Genomic DNA, 20,172 nt, shown 5'->3' with positions numbered 1-20,172 from the left:
AACTGTGCATTATTACATACTTGCTGACGGATTTGATGCTATTTTTTATTGCACAGTTTATGGTTTACTATACAAATATTAATTTAAACTTTTTAATAAAATTGTGCAAATAATGTGTTAAATGTTTTTCTTCTGTCGCGCGGAAAATATTTACACAAGATCAAAATGCACGTTTGCATATCCAATTATTATTACTTTTAAATGCGTTATTACAATAATTATTGCAGAATTGCGCATAAAGTTTGCACACATCATTAAGCGGTGCATATTGTGTCACTTCAAGTACGAAAACGATAATTCTTTTTATATACTCGTATTGTGATGATGTCTGATGTAAAACTTAAGATAATTAACTTTAAAGTGTTGGGCTTAAGTATAAAAGTTTTTTTTACATATTAAAAATAGTAAAAGTAAATTTAATTTACTTGTCACTTTTTATGGGTTTCTAAATATGCTCATGTTATACAATAGTATAATTAATTCATCAGCCTTATTACCTTTAATATAAATACTTTTTGTTTATATTTTGGAAAGTAAAAAATAATCTAATTACTCAACGGTTTATATAATTGCTTGCAAATTACAATTGGCAATTAACACCAAAAATTTTCAATCTACACCTATGAAATCGCTTTCGTTGTAAATTTGATTATCTGCGCTTCTGTAGTTGAGTTTGTTAATTATCTAGTGTGGTTTGTTATTGAATCTATGTGCATTTTAAAAGTAGGTAATTAGGTTGCAACTATAAACTATAATCGACCTTGCTTCGCCGTTAGCTCGCCACCAACACCGCTACCAAGGCAACCACTACTTACGACTACAAATTAACCGACTATTACATTTAGACCATTACGATTTCGCTAGTTAGGAATGCAAACATCTCATCAGAACCAAACACAGATTACACTCGGAATGTATGACTATCTGCTAGCATGCTGATTTTGGTTTGTTGGTATAAAGTTCATTATTCAGATATATTGCAAACATTGTTAGTTTCCTTATTTCTCAAAAATAATTGAAATAAACGAGGAAGTATCGGATATCAGAAACGTGCTTTTGGTACGAATAGTTTGAAAATTAACATTTTTCTAGGTACACAACGTAAGCGCATTTTAAACATTAAAGTTACACGCGGCAATGTTGATGATACAGTGCCATGTTTGGCATATCATCAACAGTTTGCACATACCTTTCCAACCAGTATTTTAAAATATTTCACAAAATAACACGAAAAAGTTATGACTAAAAGTCGAATCTAGGACAACGCTACAAAGTGGGTCATTCGATGATTGCTTTTTAATAATGCAAGTAATTATACTGCATCTAATTCTTCATGAAAGATGAATGACGTTTGTGTTTGTTGGATTCTCGGTTGCAAAATCATCTAAAAATTTCATAATATGCATGTAATTCTACATCAGCAGCCTACAAGCTTCCTTCGTGCGCTTGTTACGACATTTATCATTTTAATTCTCAAATTTAATCATCGTGTAATTTAAGGACAATAGCAGAATTTGTTGCTCATAAAAACCGTCAAAGATACCAATTTGTTCTGGCGTGCGATGGAGATGTTTATATATTTTTCGGAACGTTAATGGTACCGCCTAATATGGCAATACATCTCAAGATGTTAACATTAAGAAAACAACAGACAGCTCGAAATGGGAGCGCGAAGAAAAAATATGAATGAATAATTTTACGCGATCTAAATGAATGGAGCAATGTATGAATGAATGATGCCCACGCAAGGCGACAGGAACTATAAAGCGAATCAAAACGTTGATTACTTGCTCGGATGCTTAAACTGTGTGTTGGCATTCGAGTGTCAGCGGACAACCGAATACCTATGCATTAGTGACTGGAGCGTTAAATTTAAATTGGATTACTCGAATTGTTCGCCTAGAACGGACATTTTATAGTAGCTACTGTCAGATTAACAGTAATTTATTTGTTTATTTATATACAATATCAATTTTATCCACTTTTACTAAAAATTACGAGTGGTAAATTGTTAAATTTGGTCTTTACTTTGTTGTGAAACATCCGCCGTGGTTTGTTTATGGTCTTTCTTTGATTGTTTTAATTTCCCATATGATATTCATTTCATGTGTAAGCTGACGGTGTGATGTGGTGTGGCGTAGGCTCGACTCCAACCGTGCGGTACACTGTCAGCGAAGCCAGGTGTTCCCTATTCAATCGTGTTCGAATGGCGTTAAGTTGCATTGCCACAGATGCACGCGACGGTTGCTTAAAGTGCTTCTCGCTTCTTGCATTATTTCACGTGCGCCCTTCGCCTCGCGACTGCACCTTTGCTTCTCTGCCTCTGAAATTCTGTAGATTTTCTCTCTCGTGGCTGTTGATGTTTCATCACAGCTTAGCAAAGGTATTACCGGACTGACCGCGTACATACGGGGTGAAACGTTTTCCATTTAGTTTAGTCTATAATCTAGACGAGGAAATGCGGAAATTTATGAGTATATCTGCTTCACTCTATGCAACTACTCCTAAACACCTACATCTGAAGCACGTGCATGAACAATTTTTATTTGTAAGCATAGAGCGGCTCAAACAAACGCCCTGTGCCCTGTGTCGTGGCGCACCGGCCAGAATATCGACAGATGTTAAACGAACGTCACACCGACTCGGGCTGATTTTTCTTTGGGTTGGGGCAAGATTGAGCAGAGATCACCAACACATGTGGCTGTGTCTTACAGCAACCTTCTGGTGTCTTCTTAAATAACAAGCCTCATCGGCGCGACGATATAAAATATTGCTCCGGTTCCGAGGAGAAATTATAACTGCCTGGAACTGCATTAACAATGTATGCAGTGGTTGGCCAACGTGTAGGTCAAACGCACAAACTTTTGCTCGTGTCGCACTCGTGCAGCCGTACACGTGTGAGAAAAAATAAATCAGATATAAATATTTAATTGTTTAAGGCATGCTCGATTATATACTTGGTCTGCTTGATTTGTTCGTTTAATTACTGCGATGTTTTTCGATGATGTTCAGCAGTAAGCTTACAAAGGTGCAAGGAGCATCATAACAATTTTGTCTGATCGTTGGCACGCATTTATTGATAATACATTTGGCATTGAACTCAATATACTTCACGTGGGCTCGTTTTTCTGCACGAGCTGACATTGTTCATATTCTCGCGCGTTCCACTTGTTTATTTGCATACATGTACATCATTCGCTGCGCGAGCTTCCCACTGTGTTTATGCGTGTGCGGATGAGAAGGGCGGGAAGACGCGCTGTGCGGATGCAACGTGTCGCGTGTGTGCACGTTTTGATACTTACTTTGTTTCGATGCGCAAAATGCCGACAATTACGTCCGTTTATCGATTGAGTATAAGACGTCATTATAAAGTCACATAATATTACAGGATATTTGCGAGTTTTATTTTTTTGTTTATTTTACATAGGAGAGTAATATGGGTGGAGCAGGATTATTCAATAAAACAGACAAATATTAATATACCCCCATAGAAGTGATCCAATCTGTTAGAACATTTTACCGTTTTAGTAGAGCTCGTGTTTTTGTTAGTTTCTTCGTTGGTTTATTACATGTATAGCGTTTACTGCGACTTTCCACAAGGGGGTTAGAGCAAAGTCGCATGCTGGCGAGCACATTTCGGTTGAACGAACCGTGGAATGCTAGGGGTTCGTTCGCCCTATGTGCGTTCAATCAACTATATTCAGCCTCGACGCTCGCAGGCAGTCAGCGACACGACATCGCGGGGCGGCGGTGGTTCCACCCGTGAATATGTTTTTAAATTATTTTACGCGTATTTACTCTGCCTACACTTTTTCGGCTTCCTGCGCTTTTTCCGACTTTTTTTTCTTATTTGCTTACAACATTTTCGACGCGTTCTCGTCACTTCGATAAAATTTTACTTAACATTTCAAGACTTTGCACAATGCTTCGTTCGAATGAAAGTTTATGAACGCGTTTGTTTTTCGTTACGCATAAGGTACCAGCATGATAATTAACGAACGCCCATCTTATGCACGTATCGGATAATACCGTGCAGTAGAGTAGGTACAACACCCCAAAGCGTAAGCGTGGTGTAAGTGTTCGGAATGCGTAAGCGAAATGCAAAGGGAATCTAACATGCGCGGGGAAATTCAGGCTTAGACAAGAATAAGCTATTACCAGTCAGATGTTTGTGAGTGCTTACAAAGGAAGCTCGGATACTTCGAGGAAGCTACTAAAAATATCCGGCACAATTAGAGGTCATTAAACAGTACAATATGTATAAATATTTATTATTTACTCCGAAATTAAGCAAATAACCCGTTTATGATACTGTTTAGGTACTTGTTGTTTGGCCAAACCTTATTTTAGATTATACACCTAATTTTAATTTTATCGATTTCTCTATTTCTATTCTACCAGGAGATATTTAAATTTAAATTTAAATTGACCTTTTAATTAAAACCAAATTAATAACTTTGTAAATGTAATGATAAGTAAACGGAATATGAGTATAATAATATTTAAACATATTGTTAATAAAGTGAAAGTGAAATTGAGTGAACGCCACGTAGTCGTAGGCAATAGTCGAAGTAACGTTCAATTTTTTACTTTCATTTTGCCATATATTGAATTCCGTAGCATACCTTCACATAAGAAAGGCATAGCGGTCTTGAAATGTTTTAATGTCAAGATTGCCAAGGAATCTATGGTGGTATCGAGCTTCCAAAAATAAATTCCTTTGAAAAGACGAGAATAAAAGCAAAATGCAGTATTGCCGTCGCAATTAGACGCTCAGACAATAAAGAAGCAAAAGAATCATTAGTACTTTTGGCAGGTGCGCTGCCAAAGTATTCGACATTTCTATGGATCATTAGACACGCACGTCCTTGTCCTAAATTTAAATGATGATCATGCGCCACGCGTTTTCGACACTTTTTAACACGTTGTTATGGGAATTGAAGCATCTAATATTTATTTTGTGGTTTTTTTCTGCTTTATGTTGCAGTTGGGCATTATCTACAGGGATATTAAATTAGAGAACATACTAGTGGACGACTCCGGACACATTGTGCTGACCGATTTCGGACTGAGCAAGGAGTTGCCACGCGACTGCGATGCAGCTGACCAAAGAGCGTATTCCTTCTGCGGCACCATCGAGTACATGGCACCAGAAGTCGTCAAGGGTGGCACTCAAGGGCACGATATTGTAAGTACAATTTTCTTCTCTGGTCGATTCAAGGTGGCGGGAAAAATCGCAAACGCGAATGTTGCATTTGTACAGTATAACTCACAACATTCTCCGTGAATACCGTATACCATATAGGGGCTTCCGGTCGACGCTGTATATAGCTTTAGCTATTGTAGGACAACGAATAAAAGAATGACGCTAGTTTAATGCACAATTGAGTAACCTCGACATGGATATCAAAAATTGGTACTATTGGTAGCTTTTATTTTCATTCTATTCCTGCAATTGTGTGTTTTTTACGCTAGAAAAACATTGAACAAACTAGGAAATAAACATTTAAAATTTAAATGTCAATTTTGAAGAATGAGGCCCGCTTTTTAATGCTTCACTTTTTGCTTTGACATTTTAAATCAAAAATATTTGCATTTTAAAGTAATCAATTCGAAATTCGTGAAATTGATGTCGTTATAAATATTATACCCGATTGTTCAACATTTATATTTTCAATTTAAATATGTATGACAGACAGTGAATACTTTTATATTAAAGTAGAATTTCAGGATAATTCATTGATTATTTAATTTCATTTTTATAGCATATTTGATTTAGTTTTATGAATTATTGATCGAGGCTTTTTTAAGTATTGATATACCGTGTTTTATTAAATTATTAGAGTCGTTAATTTAAAAGTTCACGTGTTTCTTTATTTTTTAATTTTATTATCTACCGCTGATTTCGGCACAAAAACAATGAGGCCAATTCAACCTAATACTTTCTATTGTTTCGTTATTGAGTGGTTTTTTCTTTGTTCGGCCGGCCCGATTTGTATTTACACATATTCAAGTTTGAGAATAAATAGTTTGATATAATTGCGCTCCATCAGAACGTCATTTCTTATTTACTCTCTTGGTGATTATGAGCGTTTTGTATGATGGCGGTGTGAGCTGGTACATTTAGAAATTGGTTGAAACGGATAAAATGGTTGGAAAGTAGGTTTTCATGTCTGGCCCCATCCCCTTGCGTCTTGCATAGACGCCCAATGCCGCCGCTGCGCGCGCCGCGACCTCGACGCGATCCAAATTCATCGAGGCGCCCTTTATACGCACACGGCGACGAGGCAGGCGCGTCGCGACGTGGCCTCCATTGCGGCTTATGCTCCACTATCGTCGTCCTGGTGTGTCCACTTTGTACCATTTATTTCAGTCTGCGAGCGTCCTTTTTGAAGCAAAATGCGACATGTATTTATTAAATGCCAAAAGTGCGATTGCTTTCTGTCAGGGCTTTGGAATCATAAAACAATTCTTTCAACAAACATGGATTTTTATCCTAAATATAGATCAAGGTCATCCGTTTGCAGACTGGTTTCTGTATATGAAATTTTATGCTAGAAAATCAAACATTTTCTTTCGATATTTTGTATTTATATTGCACAACGTTTTTTTAATTGAATATTTTGATCGCACGCCCGCGAGGCGTGTTTACAACGTCTACGGGTTAGCGCCGCTGCCGCCAGCGACGTCGGGAGTTGAAGCGGAGTTCGCCCGCCGTCTGGACGGTTTTTATGCGATGCACCCCGACGGCGACCTCGTCGGCGGCGGTTTGTGCGAGACGCACTTTCGGGGTGGGTGCAGACGTCCGCACCTGACACTCGTGGAGTCGTCGCACGCCGACGCGACGTTGCCCGTTAAGCGCGGAGGCGGGCGAGTTTCGGGGGCGGCCGATAATAATCGCGTCGCAGCGCAATCTGTCTGCACTCGGAGAGCAGACGCAGACGTCTGGCGCGTATTCCATTGATAATAACCTTTTTGAACTTTAATAAAAGTCTACGAACTCGGCTAATTCACTTGCATGGCGGCGCGAAACATCAATCAACTAGATGCCAATTATTTTCGTGTAATTTCCCAAAATGACGTTGTTTTGTTGTTGCAGGTTATTTTATTGTTTGGATTTTCAGTTTTACGGGTTCAGTAAAAAGGTGTTTCGACATATTGCGAGCAACTATCCAAGAATTATAGAACAAATAACATTTTACAGGATATTGGGATTTCCAACCTAGTTTAATTTGAAGCAATGCAATAATAAAAAATATTTTTCAAACACAGACAAGAAACTAATCATGTCTGTTAAACTGGTTAGTTACAAACTGGTTTGATAAAATTCTATTCTAAAGTTAAGTGATTTTAAAGGCCAACAATTTCTGTTTTTTTACTTAAAGTTTGCATGTTGAATGCAATTTTAATTTTGATTATTTCTATTTTATGTCTAACATTTCTACACGCACGTTGCATGTGTGATTGCTGATTTATTGATTATATAAATACCAATATTCTAATTTAATGCCAAGAAAGCTTATATAATTCCTCAATAAGGTAAAAGCTTCGATTGTAAATGAACTAGTGAAATTTATTTATATTGCGATAGTACTCAAATCTATTCAATAGACGTATTCTGCGCTTTTTTGTGAGTTGCTACTTGATTATTGGATTTACTTAACATCAGTCTCAAGGACCTAGGTAATCTCGTTCAAGGAATAAGTTTTCTTTTGTTGCTTTCGCTTGAGCAATTGTTCTGTTCGGACGTCTGGTTGGATAGCTCTCGAGTCGCGAAGCCTCCCAGCTCGTTGAATCGTTTGTTTCGCTCGGTCGGCTGATTGTGTCGGACGGGGTCTCAACCTAGAAACCTAATTAATGGCAAAATCGACTCGCAATATTACGTAAAACGTGCGCGTAATTGTTTGCGTTTGAGGTTTCAATATTTACGTTGCTGCACAGTCATTCGTGAAACAAAAATTGTCATTAAATCGCGCCGACTAAAAGGCGAAACACGATATATCGGGCCATTTTGGAATAGTTGTGAATATCGAATTATTTTCGTGAGGTTTTACCGCTTTAACATTTTCTGAATAACTTGTGATATTCACTTGCAAAAAAATCACATGTGTTTTATCTACTTGTGTCACTTAAAACGCACCTATTAGCAGTCCATGTGGGTAATATAAATATGTGGAAATTTGCTATTAGACAGTTGTAAGAATTGATAAATTCGTAACGGTACCACCGCGTACCACTCAGTGGATCCAAATTCTGGTCGCGTGCCCGATGTTAAACCTCACCGAAGATATACGAGATATGTTCGATAATGATGGAAGAAAATAAATCTGGGTAAAACCTTACTTAACTGTAATGACATGTCATAACGCACGGTTACTGTGTTAGTAATGTAACACTATTTGGGACAGTTTTGTTGGATTTTTAAAGCAGCTAACAGTGAGTTGAATAAAATCTATGCCTCATTGACTTGAATACGTAAACTTTCCGGTGTTATGGGGCAAAATTGGCAAATATACTATGTACTGACATTTCTCAGTCAGTAACATTAATCTATATTTCATCAATCAAGTAAATAGGCGGATAATTCTAGTGTAAGTAGAAATAACATGTAACTGCAGGAATCAGGGCGGAAATTGGATTTACTTCAAGTATACTTATCGTGTATGTTATTGGTACGTTTGAAAATTGAAATACAATTATCACAGTGACAACAATCTATTGCACCATTTGTACAGGGTGACCCAAGTATTTACTGATTTTACATCACTAGCTATTGTTTTTTCGTTGATTTAATTTGCTATTCAGTCTTTTTATTTGCATTCAATTATGCAGTTTTAAAATTAGTCTCCTGTAGTCTATAAAACTACAACCTTGAGCTTTCTTTGCTTGCACATAACCAAATACCCCTTTATTTTATGCTTGCATTAGTTGCTACTACAATTTGTTGTTAGTTTTTGTTTATTTGTTGTGCGATATTGCGTGGCGGTTCGCAGACAGGCTCGCGTAATGTTGTTTCACCTTTAATGCGCTCAGCGATTCGCGCGTGTGTGCTAACTGTTAACAAACTGTACTTACAACACAAAACGCGACTTTGAATGCACACACATTCGTGCGGGCCAACACTTGCGCTTATGTGCGAGCCACGCACACACATAGACGTGCCTGCGTGCACATACACTCATCGGCGACGGCTGTTTGCAGAAGGCAAAAGTAGGACGAAAAAGTGTGTCACACACACACACAATGTCTTCTCTACTAATGCTCATGCACTTGCGTATGTGGGCTACAATCCTCGTATTTAAGTAATACGTGAAATTTACTTTTTTCGAATCATTAAGCGTAATATTCGCCGCTGGGCACTGATAGAGAGTCGATTTTATGTACGCGGTTAGGCATACGTTTAATTGCGTTTAAAACTTGCGACACGTGCCGGCGTGTGTATGTGTGGGGATAATTTATGAATTAGTTCTGAAAGTCATGCTAGCGCAAGGTCATTAATAAGATTCGTCGCAAGTTAAACTTTTTTTTTGTTTGTTCCGGATGCGGTTATATCTTATTAAAACTTTTAGATGCCCCCGGAGTAATATCCCAGAGAGGATGATTAACATGGAACACGCAGCCCAGTTTTATGTAATGCGTTCCGACTAAAAATCGAATAATTTTCAATTTGCCTCCAATTTAGTTCACTACTAGCGTAACCTTCTGTAACCTAATTTCCTCATTACTTAACACTAAACTCAATTCTCAGCAGTGCATGGAACACAGGAGAAGAATTGATGCTGTTGCAAGCTTTCATTTTTTCCATTTAATTAAACATTTTTTACAATCACTATATAGCTGTATTTAATTTAATTAACTATTACTTTTAATATGTACTATATCAGCCTCGGTTGTTAACTCATTCGAGCGACCTATTTATCATTACCTTGTTAGTGTTTTTACTGAGTTGAACATTTTATGATGAGCAAAAACAAGTAAACCACATGATTTATCCTTCAACTTTTGTCGCTTGAGGCGCGCAACATTTTTGTCCTTGATAAAATTTTAGTGTGGCGTTTCCTTTCCAGTTGTCTATTACGAAAGTTTACTGTGCATTTTTTCCATGGCTTCTTTGCTGTGGTTTTAAATAATCTGTCGAAATTCTTGTCTTTGTGAAAGTAAGAATCACATCCGGCTTCCGATTATGTTCAATTTTAGGTTACTCACCACATTGTTTCCTGACTATTCTCGAAATTCATGGCGCGAGTGAAAGTCGTTGCTTTTACTACTCTTAAAGATTTTTTTTCGTGGTTTCTATGCAATGTGAGACATGTTTTAGCTGACTAATTGTATGCACGGATTTTAATTAATACACCTATCAAATTATTGTTATTCAATTAAGTATACAATTATTGACAACATGTAAATTTACATTTGATATTGCATCGTCGGGCAAATACAATAATCGAAAACAGAATACAAATTATCAGTTGATGGATAATGAATATTAATTTGCAGATTTATTTTAAAATTGCATAAAATATTCGCATTAAATGACATTTTAGCCCGTCGTGCGGAAGAGTTATGAAGCATATTCAGGTTAAAATGCTGCGGGGCTTTTATGTACATTATGCAAATCGCAATTAACGGTTTTTAAAGACTTATTTATGTGCGCATAACCAAATCAAAATGATAGTTATTTAATCCATAATGATACTTGTTAGCAGCGCGTAATATAGAAATGAAAACGCGAAAACGAAATGTTGCTCCTGCATCGGTTTGTCAATAATTTAGTCCGTTTTTTTTGTGGTGAACACGAGTTTACAGCGCTCGTGTGTTCGTTGATTACTTGACTACTACTACTACGTACATTTGCTACACGAGCCAAACGAATATTCCGTGTGCCATTTTATTGTTTATCAAGGACGCTCTATTAATAATGGCGGCGCGTTAAAAATACACCTCTTGCCGCATGCTTCGGTTTATTTATAATTTCTCTTTTCTGTGCTTCAGATTTTGACATTCTCCAGCGATTCACAGTTACTAGTTACTAACCGTTCCATATAAAATTAATCCATATTAATAGTTAATACTCAAGCTTGTTTAATCTTCGCTTCATATCTCCCAGATAACAAAAGAAAATAAATTATGAAATGAGTTGGTTAACCAGTTGAAGTTTTGTTCTAGTTATGGTTTTATTAAGTTACTGGTTATATATATATATACTCTTTATTTCGTTAAATACTTTAAACTTTAACGGTAATAACTTCTACGTGGCTGTGAGTCGTATTATTTATTACTGAGTTAAATGTGTGCCACTGGCTTGCTTCATATCAAATAAATTTCTTGTAATTATCTGCAAGAATAGTCCTTCTGAATGCGGCCATGTTTGTTATTGGTTGAAAGGTTGCTGTTCTTCGAAGTAGAAAAAAATTAAACGTTATATTCAAAATGTCAAAGCCATATGTAGTCGTCACTGTCCAGGAAGTGCAAAATTGTAACAATGAATAATTTCTCTAAAAGGGAATTCATGCTTCGAAAGTGGAGCACTGCAAATTGCGTAATTTCGCATTGGTATAAGGATTGTTTGCAAACGTTTGCGGTAATAGAAGTAACTGCATATTGAAAAGTGAATTTAATTCATTCCACCGACGTTCAGATAATTACAAACAATCATTAACATCGAGACATTATTCTATTCTCTCCCCTGATACATGGGTATATTATATGAATTAAAAATTTAATATTATCATACAATACGCTTAATAATTAATACAAAATATGCGATTGCTAAAGCATTAATATGATGTGGATTATTATTTTAAAATAATATGAGCTGCTGCTTAAGTAAATTACGATTTTTAATTAAAAGTTTATCTTACGATCCCAATTATGTCACACTCGCTTGTAACAGTTAAGAAAGGATAAAATACACTTAATAAGTAACATATTTGTGAAGCAAACCTCTAAAATCCTTCGACTTTCGCTAGTCGCCTTCGACGCGCTCACTTCGCCGCTGCGAAAAGTATTTTCTCTTTCGTGCCATCGCCGGGAGTTTGCAAACCGCATCGAGTCTATCGATCTCAGTCGCTCTCTTTGCCCCAGATATTTTCTTAACGCAATACTGCCTATGACCCACTTGGTGGATTTACTGTACGACGATGTCTTATTACTAACATTCTCGTGACTTACACCGGAATTGGAATTGGCTACCAAGTACGCAGATATGATTCTTTTTCATAGTAACTGTATTTCTACAGTTAACATTATCCATCCTGTTATGAGCTTCTTGAAATCATTTGAGTTTTTAACATGCTTAACGTATAAATTGCATTTCGTAATGAATGTAATTAAATATTATTACCTTTTTGGAAATTAATACATTTCTACTTATTGTTGCAGGCTGTAGACTGGTGGTCTGTCGGTGTACTGACGTATGAACTATTGACTGGAGCTTCGCCGTTTACTGTCGAAGGCGAGCGAAATACTCAACAAGAAATATCCAGGAGGATATTAAAGACAACACCTCCAATTCCAGATTGTAAGTGTTTCTTTATGGGAGGGTGAAATGAGACGAATGTGTGCTAATATGTTTTTTTAGCATTGGGCAAACACGCAGCCGATTTTATCAGTAAACTCCTAGTCAAGGATCCAAGAAAACGACTCGGTGGTGGCGAAGGTGATGCCAAAGAATTAAAGCGACACAGCTTCTTTAAAGGACTGGACTGGGATGCCTTAGCACGTAAAGAGATTCCTGCGCCGTTTGTGCCTGTAATTAAGTAAGTTTCTATCTCAATAGTTGTGTTTATTGGAATTGATTAATTGGTACAAATAATAATATTGATTTTGTGTAATTATAGGACGGAATTAGATGTATCTAACTTCAGCGAGGAATTCACTGCTTTGCCGGCAACTGACTCACCGGCAGTTATTCCGGCTAATTTTGATAAGATTTTTAAAGGATACTCATATGTTGCTCCATCAGTCCTCTTCTCAAAGAACGTGGTGTCCGATGATCTTCTACGTGCAACACCCCACGTGGAAGACAAGTCTAAGTTGATGCAGTGTCAATTGAACAATTCGCCCTTTTTCAAGTCTTACGATTTGGACTTAGAGGAGCAGATTCTTGGGGATGGCTCATTCAGCGTGTGCAGAAGGTGCGTCCAAAAGAGTACTGGCAAAGAATTTGCTGTAAAAATAGTGAGCAGGAAAACAGACTGCACACAAGAAATAAATCTTTTGCGTGCTTGTCAAGGACATCCTAATATAGTCAATTTGCATGAGGTTATTATCGATGAAGGCCATACGTATTTGATATGCGAGCTTCTCAAAGGAGGTGAATTGCTGGATCGCATCAGAAAGAAATCGCAATTCACGGAGAAGGAGGCGGCAAATTTACTAAAGAAACTGGTCTCAGTCATAGGTTTTATGCATTCAAGGCGAGTCGTGCATAGAGATTTGAAACCAGAAAACTTGTTGTTTACTTCAGATGACGATGATGCCGAAATTAAAGTCGTGGACTTTGGTTTCGCACGGTTGAAGCCAGAGCGTGAGCCGCTGCACACGCCTTGCTACACTTTGTATTATGCCGCTCCTGAGGTCCTTGAAGGCGACCCATGCGGTTATGACGAAAACTGTGATATGTGGAGCATTGGCGTAATTTTATACACTATGCTCTGCGGGCGTGCCCCTTTCCATGCACGCTCGCGCGATGATAGTGCTGCCTCAGTTATGGCGCGCATCAAAGGTGGTGAATTTAGTTTTGCATCACCGGCATGGGATGACGTCTCTGAAGAAGCCAAAGCGGTTGTGCGCGGACTACTCACCGTCGATCGGAAGAAACGCCTTCGCATGATCGACCTGAATAATAACGCCTGGGTACAAGGCACACAAATGGTTCCACAAACGCCACTGATGACACCAGACGTGCTTAGTACAAGTGGTTCAGCCGAGAAGAATTTGCAAACCACTTTCAACGCGTTCCACAAAGCCGAGCGGGAAGGTTTCCGGTTACAGGACGTATGCAGCGCCAAACTCGCACAACGCCGAAGAAACAAGAAGAGTTCCTCCGATAATAATTCATCGTCTAGTAGTTTCAGCAGCGAGGGTTCCTCGAAGTCCGGACCAACGACTCCTGTTACTTCTAGGCCCGCTTTAAGTTTGGACATGAAAAAAGTTGAAGGTGGTTTATTGCCAAAGGTCAGTTCAGCCTCATCAGACAAGAAGGAAAACGTGTTTTGTTTTGGCAATTATCGTGTTAAGGAGTATCTGCGAACAATGAGTTCATCGCCAGTAGATCCGAACAATTTATCTCCTTCCATTTCATTGTCAAGCAGCACCACCGAAAGGACAGTTAGTAATTTAGATCAACATGTGCGCGAATCTACGAGCAGTAGTGGTATTGTAGTGAGTGATAAAAATTCGATTGATACTAACGATGGTATCCCAAAACGTAAAAAACAGAGCCTTAAAAAATATGAAAAGACCAGACAGAGTGAACGTATACGACGACAGAATCGCAAAGAAATTGATATGGATCCTTTAGTGTTTATGTCATTACCATACTATAATAGAAAACGCAAGATGCACGACGATGTTGAAATACAAGTCATTGATCATTCAACTGTGCAGCCTACTGCATCAACGAGTTCTTTTGAGGATGAACTAAGCGGTTGTTCGCAGGCAAAGATTAGTAAACTAGTTGATAATACAGCTAGCAATACAGCAAACTTAATAATCAGAAAGGCTCGTCGGCGTTATAGGAAAATGTAACATATTTATACATAGGTTTTAAAACAATTTCCATTATTTTTCATAATGTATCGAATAGTAAATATTTTCATAGTTAACAATTAGTTAGGAAATAATTTGTTGTTTTGTTTTTATTTTAATTATAATTGGTAGATATAAGTGAGGAAAGAACTAATGACCAAGAAGCGAATCTCTTTACGTCAAACTGGAACTTGGTAAAATTAATGAATCATCCGAATAATTTGACGGAATTGCTATCATAGAATATTTGTGTACTGGATGTACTTGCCTTAAATTGTTGGAAGATTAGAAATCAGTTAAATAACACAGAAAAATAATATAAAAAGAAAAATACAAATTTGTGATGTTTATGGAATTGGTTTGCTGTCGAAAAGTTGTATCTTCTGTAAAATTGAATTATCTTTGTCTTCTGATTAGCTACATGAACTAATTAGAATACAAAACGAGCTGCCACTACATTTCTGATGAAATGGAACCATTTCATAGTTTACTTACGAATATAATTTATAACGGACTTGTTAAGTTTAACTCATTAATTGTGGATTTACACAAACCCATGAACATAATCATTATTACTAAGTAAACCCATGAATGTTAAAATATTAATATTTTAAACAGATGATAATGATGGGCCTGGATGATTAAATAGATATGTATATTTAAATCATAATTATGTAATAGTATTGTAGGCTAATGAAATTGCTATGCTATATTGAACTTTATTCAAGTGATTGTGATACATTTAAAACCTAACAAATCACTACTACACAATAATGTTAAATGCTAAACATGGATAAAATTGTTATAAACGTATAGAAAATATTTTTAACAATGATTCGGATAAATACCAAATTTAAGAAAGCACTAATTCTTTGTTAAATCAAAGGTCGAAGGTGAATCCATTGGAACAAGTTGTAAAGTTATAAATGCGTATATATTTAAGAAATGGTTACCGAGTTCCATTCATTAGCATAATAAGATAAACTAACATGATGATATATGTAGACAATTTTCATTTCCTTAACTACCTAAGTTAAACTTCTGTTCTTTATTAAATTATTTAGTTCTGTATGTCAGAATGTTAAAACACTGAATTCTAGTGTGTACTCTTTGTTTGTGTAGTATCTAATTATTACGCTTAGAATCATTGCAAATTTTAGTTCACTTACTTTGGTATTTGATCTTAAAGTTAAATTTTAAAACATACTACAAACAATTCTAATGTTATGTTGCGAATCTAGTTAATTAGAATGAAGTGACAATTCGTTGGTTTCTGGGAATTGTTATCAAAACTGAATGAACCAAAATTAAACCTAATTAAAATCATCTTGTATTAATATTTGTTATTAGTTTAAAGGTACTGAAAAACCATGAGACAAACTAATTTAGTCAAAATAAAATGTAAAGAAAACCAGAGAGAACAATACACAAAAATAATGCATTTATATGTATGAACAGCAACATTTCTATGTACATTATTAAAATTTAACATGACAACAATATTTTTGAACAGAGCAAAAATGTAAAACAAGTGCACTTCAAGCAAGTCATGAGGAATAAACTTACTTATATACGAAAGATTTTTTTGCATTTTAATTCTAATTGAACCTTACCCCCAACTTTTTATTTATTACAGGTTTGTTTGATGCACCCCCGTTTCTTACTATCAACCAGCGCAGTGCAATTGTACAATACGGAAAAATAAACACTATATTTCCTGTCATAGAAAAGTAATTTTATGTTTCTTCTTTTTCAGTTACAGCTTCAGTTATAGTTTCCTACATCTCATTTTTAATTATCACTTTTGTAATAAATAATTGCTGTGCAAATTAATGTAAAATTATACTCTGAATATTAATCTGAAAACTATTTTCTTCAAGCTTTAATCGTTTGCAAGAAAATTACAATTAACTGGATTACTGATTTTGCTATGATTTCTTGGTAAAAAAAAAAAAAATACATTTTTTATTACATAATATTGAATCAAATGCGATTTTAAGTACTTTATTTTAATAAAATTTTATTCTAAGATATACCGTTTTGATAATAATCGCCATAATAAAATTCGTTTTTGTGCGAAGTCAAATTTTTTTTTTAAATTGTCATTAGGGCCTAAACAATCAGTGCTAGAATAAAATTGTTCTTAAATAATTGAATTAGAATTTAATAAGTTATCTGAATCCGAAATCAGAACTTGTAAACTCCAATTTTCAATTCTTTATAAAAAAGAGTAAAAGTTTTGCCTTTTTTATGGCAAAATCTTTTCACGGTATAATGTTTTTTATGGCTTAAAATTAAAATTTGGAATTTTGAAATTTTTTCTTCGGATTATGATAAAACAGATTATTATAAATCATTTATTCTAGTAATATTTTGCTCTAATTTCTACGGTTTAAGCCCTATGGACCATTTTTTATTACATGTTAAATTGAATTGTATGTATCGAAAATTTTAATTTACTATCTAACTAATTAATCTGATAACAAAACATTACTAAGATAAATGATTGAAAATGCTCTTATCTCTCATATTCCGCAATAAAAAGTTCAAATTTTAAATATTTATTTTTTACTTATGAAATTTTAGAGCAATTGAATAATTCAGTTTATTGCAATTTTCTTCCAAACTATTAAAGTTAAAAGAAAACCGTTTTCTGATTTGAATGCAATGTATACTTTTACACTATTTAGCATTTTAAAATTTACAAATATCTACACTTATGTAAGAAATGAAAATGGTTAATAACTTGGAAACTAATTACGTCATAGAAACCAAACAAAGACTAAGGTATTCCTTGCATCATTTTACACCATGGTACAAAGTTTCGTGAAAATCGGAGAGGTGGTTCAGTTTTGTCAGTACCGATTTTTACCAGTTATTTTTGAAATAATGGTGTTATCAAAAAACTGACTTGATACTTTTCATCGCATTGCAATTCTCTAGCGATTGGCGTTTTCCAATTTTCTCTAGGATAAAAAATAATTTTTGAGCCACAAAATAGTCAAGTGTAACCTCTTGACTATTTTGGAGTGGTGTTTGGTCAACTTTGGAAAATGAAAAAAGTAAATCTGCCATTTTATAGATCCTTGCTATGGCATGAACAATATGCAAGAATTTTCTTTCTAACTTAATTACTTTCCGAGAAAATTGCATTGGAAAATTGTTTTTCAGTCTCTAAAAAATACAAATATTAAAATCTTATCTTATAAAGAATTTAATACTGAATGTAATGCTGTTTTCTGTTTCTGTAAATCTTTATTAGTTCAGGAGATAATTGATAATTAAATTGTGCTGGAAGTACATGTTCCAGTTAAATGCGTCTGCAGGATAAATCTTGAATGTTATTAAATAAAATGTTATGTAAACAAGGTTTTTCAAGGTAATTCAACATTATGGTATTATTAATTTTTAATAATAAATAAAAACACCGTGTAAAATGTCAGGCGCCTCCGCCATATTTTAGTTAATTATTGATAATTTGTGTTAACTAACAAAAGTATAGTTTTTTTAGCTGGATATTAATGAGGGCAATTTTATAATCAAACTATTTTAATATATTTATTTTATTCAATTTTTAATTTAGAAGATATACGTTTATTTGTTTTAATAACAATTTTACCAGTACCGGTCTCAATAGGGCCTTAAATAATGATTGCAAGATAAAAGTTTATTAAAATATATAGTTTATAATAATTTGTTTCATCATAATTTAAAAAAAAATAATCAAAATTCATTAATTTTATATTCTGTCATAAAAAACATTAAACCATGAAAAGATTTTGTCATAAAAAAGGCAAAACTTTTTCTTTTTTTTATCACAAATTAAAAACTGCAATTTTTAACTTTTCTTTTTGGATTTGGATAGCTTATTTAATTCTAATTAACTTATTTCAGTACAATTTTTGTATAGCACTTACCATTTAGGCTCTATTGACCATTTTAGGGAAAAATTTGACTTCGCACAAAACGAATTCAATCATGGTATGGATAGCAAGTGTTCCGCGTTGGCAGAACGAGCAGCTGTTGCTACAAACAAAGTTGCCTATCACAAATATCCGCAACTGAATAAATAAACAAAAAAACTATAAATTCATTGTTAAAACTTTTTGGCTGTGACGGCCAGACTTTCGTCATTTTCGGAAAAATGAAAATTTTTCTGTATGTTTTCCCAACACAGGTTAGAACGATCCCCAATTATTAAACCTGGATCGTGGTTCCTTTGGCAGTTAACAGCCAACAAAAATGTACCAATTACCCTCTTGGCATGATTTTTTCTTATACCCTATTTTTTAAATTTGACTGTAGCTCTAATTTAACTAGTCTATCTTAAAGAGAAATTTTCGTAGGTTAAGGATATGCCATTCGATCCTCTTTATCTCTATTAGTTTAGAAGATATCGCTAAAAACATATTTCGATACAATGAGAAGACCCCCCTCTTTGCATAATTTTTTTTAAAACCCTATTTTTTAAAATTGACTGTAGCTCAAATTAAACTAGTCTATCTTAAAGAGAAATTTTCGTAGGTTAAGGATATGCCATTCGATCCTCTTTATCTCTATTAGTTTAGAAGATATCGCTAAAAACATATTTCGATACAATGAGAAGACCCCCCTCTTTGCATAATTTTTTTAAAACCCTATTTTTTTAAAATTGACTGTAGCTCAAATTAAACTAGTCTATCTTAAAGAGAAATTTTCGTAGGTTAAGGATATGCCATTCGATCCTCTTTATCTCTATTAGTTTAGAAGATATCGCTAAAAACATATTTCGATACAATGAGAGACCCCCTCTTTGATGATTTTTTTAAAACCCTATTTTTAAAATTGACTGTAGCTCCTATCTTAAAGAGAAATTTTCGTAGGTTAAGGATATGCCATTCGATCCTCTTTATCTCTATTAGTTTAGAAGATATCGCTAAAAACATATTTCGATACAATGAGAAGACCCCCCTCTTTGCATAATTTTTTTTAAAACCCTATTTTTTAAAATTGACTGTAGCTCAAATTAAACTAGTCTATCTTAAAGAGAAATTTTCGTAGGTTAAGGATATGCCATTCGATCCTCTTTATCTCTATTAGTTTAGAAGATATTTTTTAAAATTGACTGTAGCTCAAATTAAACTAGTCTATCTTAAAGAGAAATTTTCGTAGGTTAAGGATATGCCATTCGATCCTCTTTATCTCTATTAGTTTAGAAGATATCGCTAAAAACATATTTCGATACAATGAGAAGACCCCCCTCTTTGCATGATTTTTTTTAAAACCCTATTTTTTAAAATTGACTGTAGCTCAAATTAAACTAGTCTATCTTAAAGAGAAATTTTCGTAGGTTAAGGATATGCCATTCGATCCTCTTTATCTCTATTAGTTTAGAAGATATTGCTAAAAACATATTTCGATACAATGAGAAGACCCCCCTCT

The 20,172-nt window shown here is 34.9% G+C and overlaps 1 protein-coding gene across 4 annotated transcripts in view; it reads left to right on the top strand.

Moving 5' to 3' along the window:
• The window catches only part of LOC135794446 (ribosomal protein S6 kinase alpha-5-like), a 40,413-nt gene extending 24,084 nt beyond the window's left edge, over positions 1 to 16,329 (top strand). For all 4 annotated transcript variants that reach the window (XM_065305736.1, XM_065305737.1, XM_065305738.1 and 1 more), the window contains 4 exons: positions 4,988 to 5,188; positions 12,382 to 12,520; positions 12,581 to 12,758; positions 12,840 to 16,329. In XM_065305736.1, the coding sequence (XP_065161808.1) occupies positions 4,988 to 5,188; positions 12,382 to 12,520; positions 12,581 to 12,758; positions 12,840 to 14,751 (2,430 nt within the window). In that variant the 3' untranslated portion in view covers positions 14,752 to 16,329. The remainder of the gene's footprint in view (positions 1 to 4,987; positions 5,189 to 12,381; positions 12,521 to 12,580; positions 12,759 to 12,839) is intronic.
• Positions 16,330 to 20,172: the final 3,843 nt, after the last annotated feature.

This window comes from Atheta coriaria, unplaced genomic scaffold, assembly GCF_025399875.1.
Source record: "Atheta coriaria isolate IRGN ID8LTWV9N9 unplaced genomic scaffold, Caltech_Dcor_3.1 hic_scaffold_6_pilon, whole genome shotgun sequence".
NCBI classification, from domain to species: Eukaryota; Metazoa; Arthropoda; class Insecta; order Coleoptera; family Staphylinidae; genus Dalotia; species Dalotia coriaria.
This window is presented reverse-complemented; position numbering and strand designations above follow the sequence as displayed.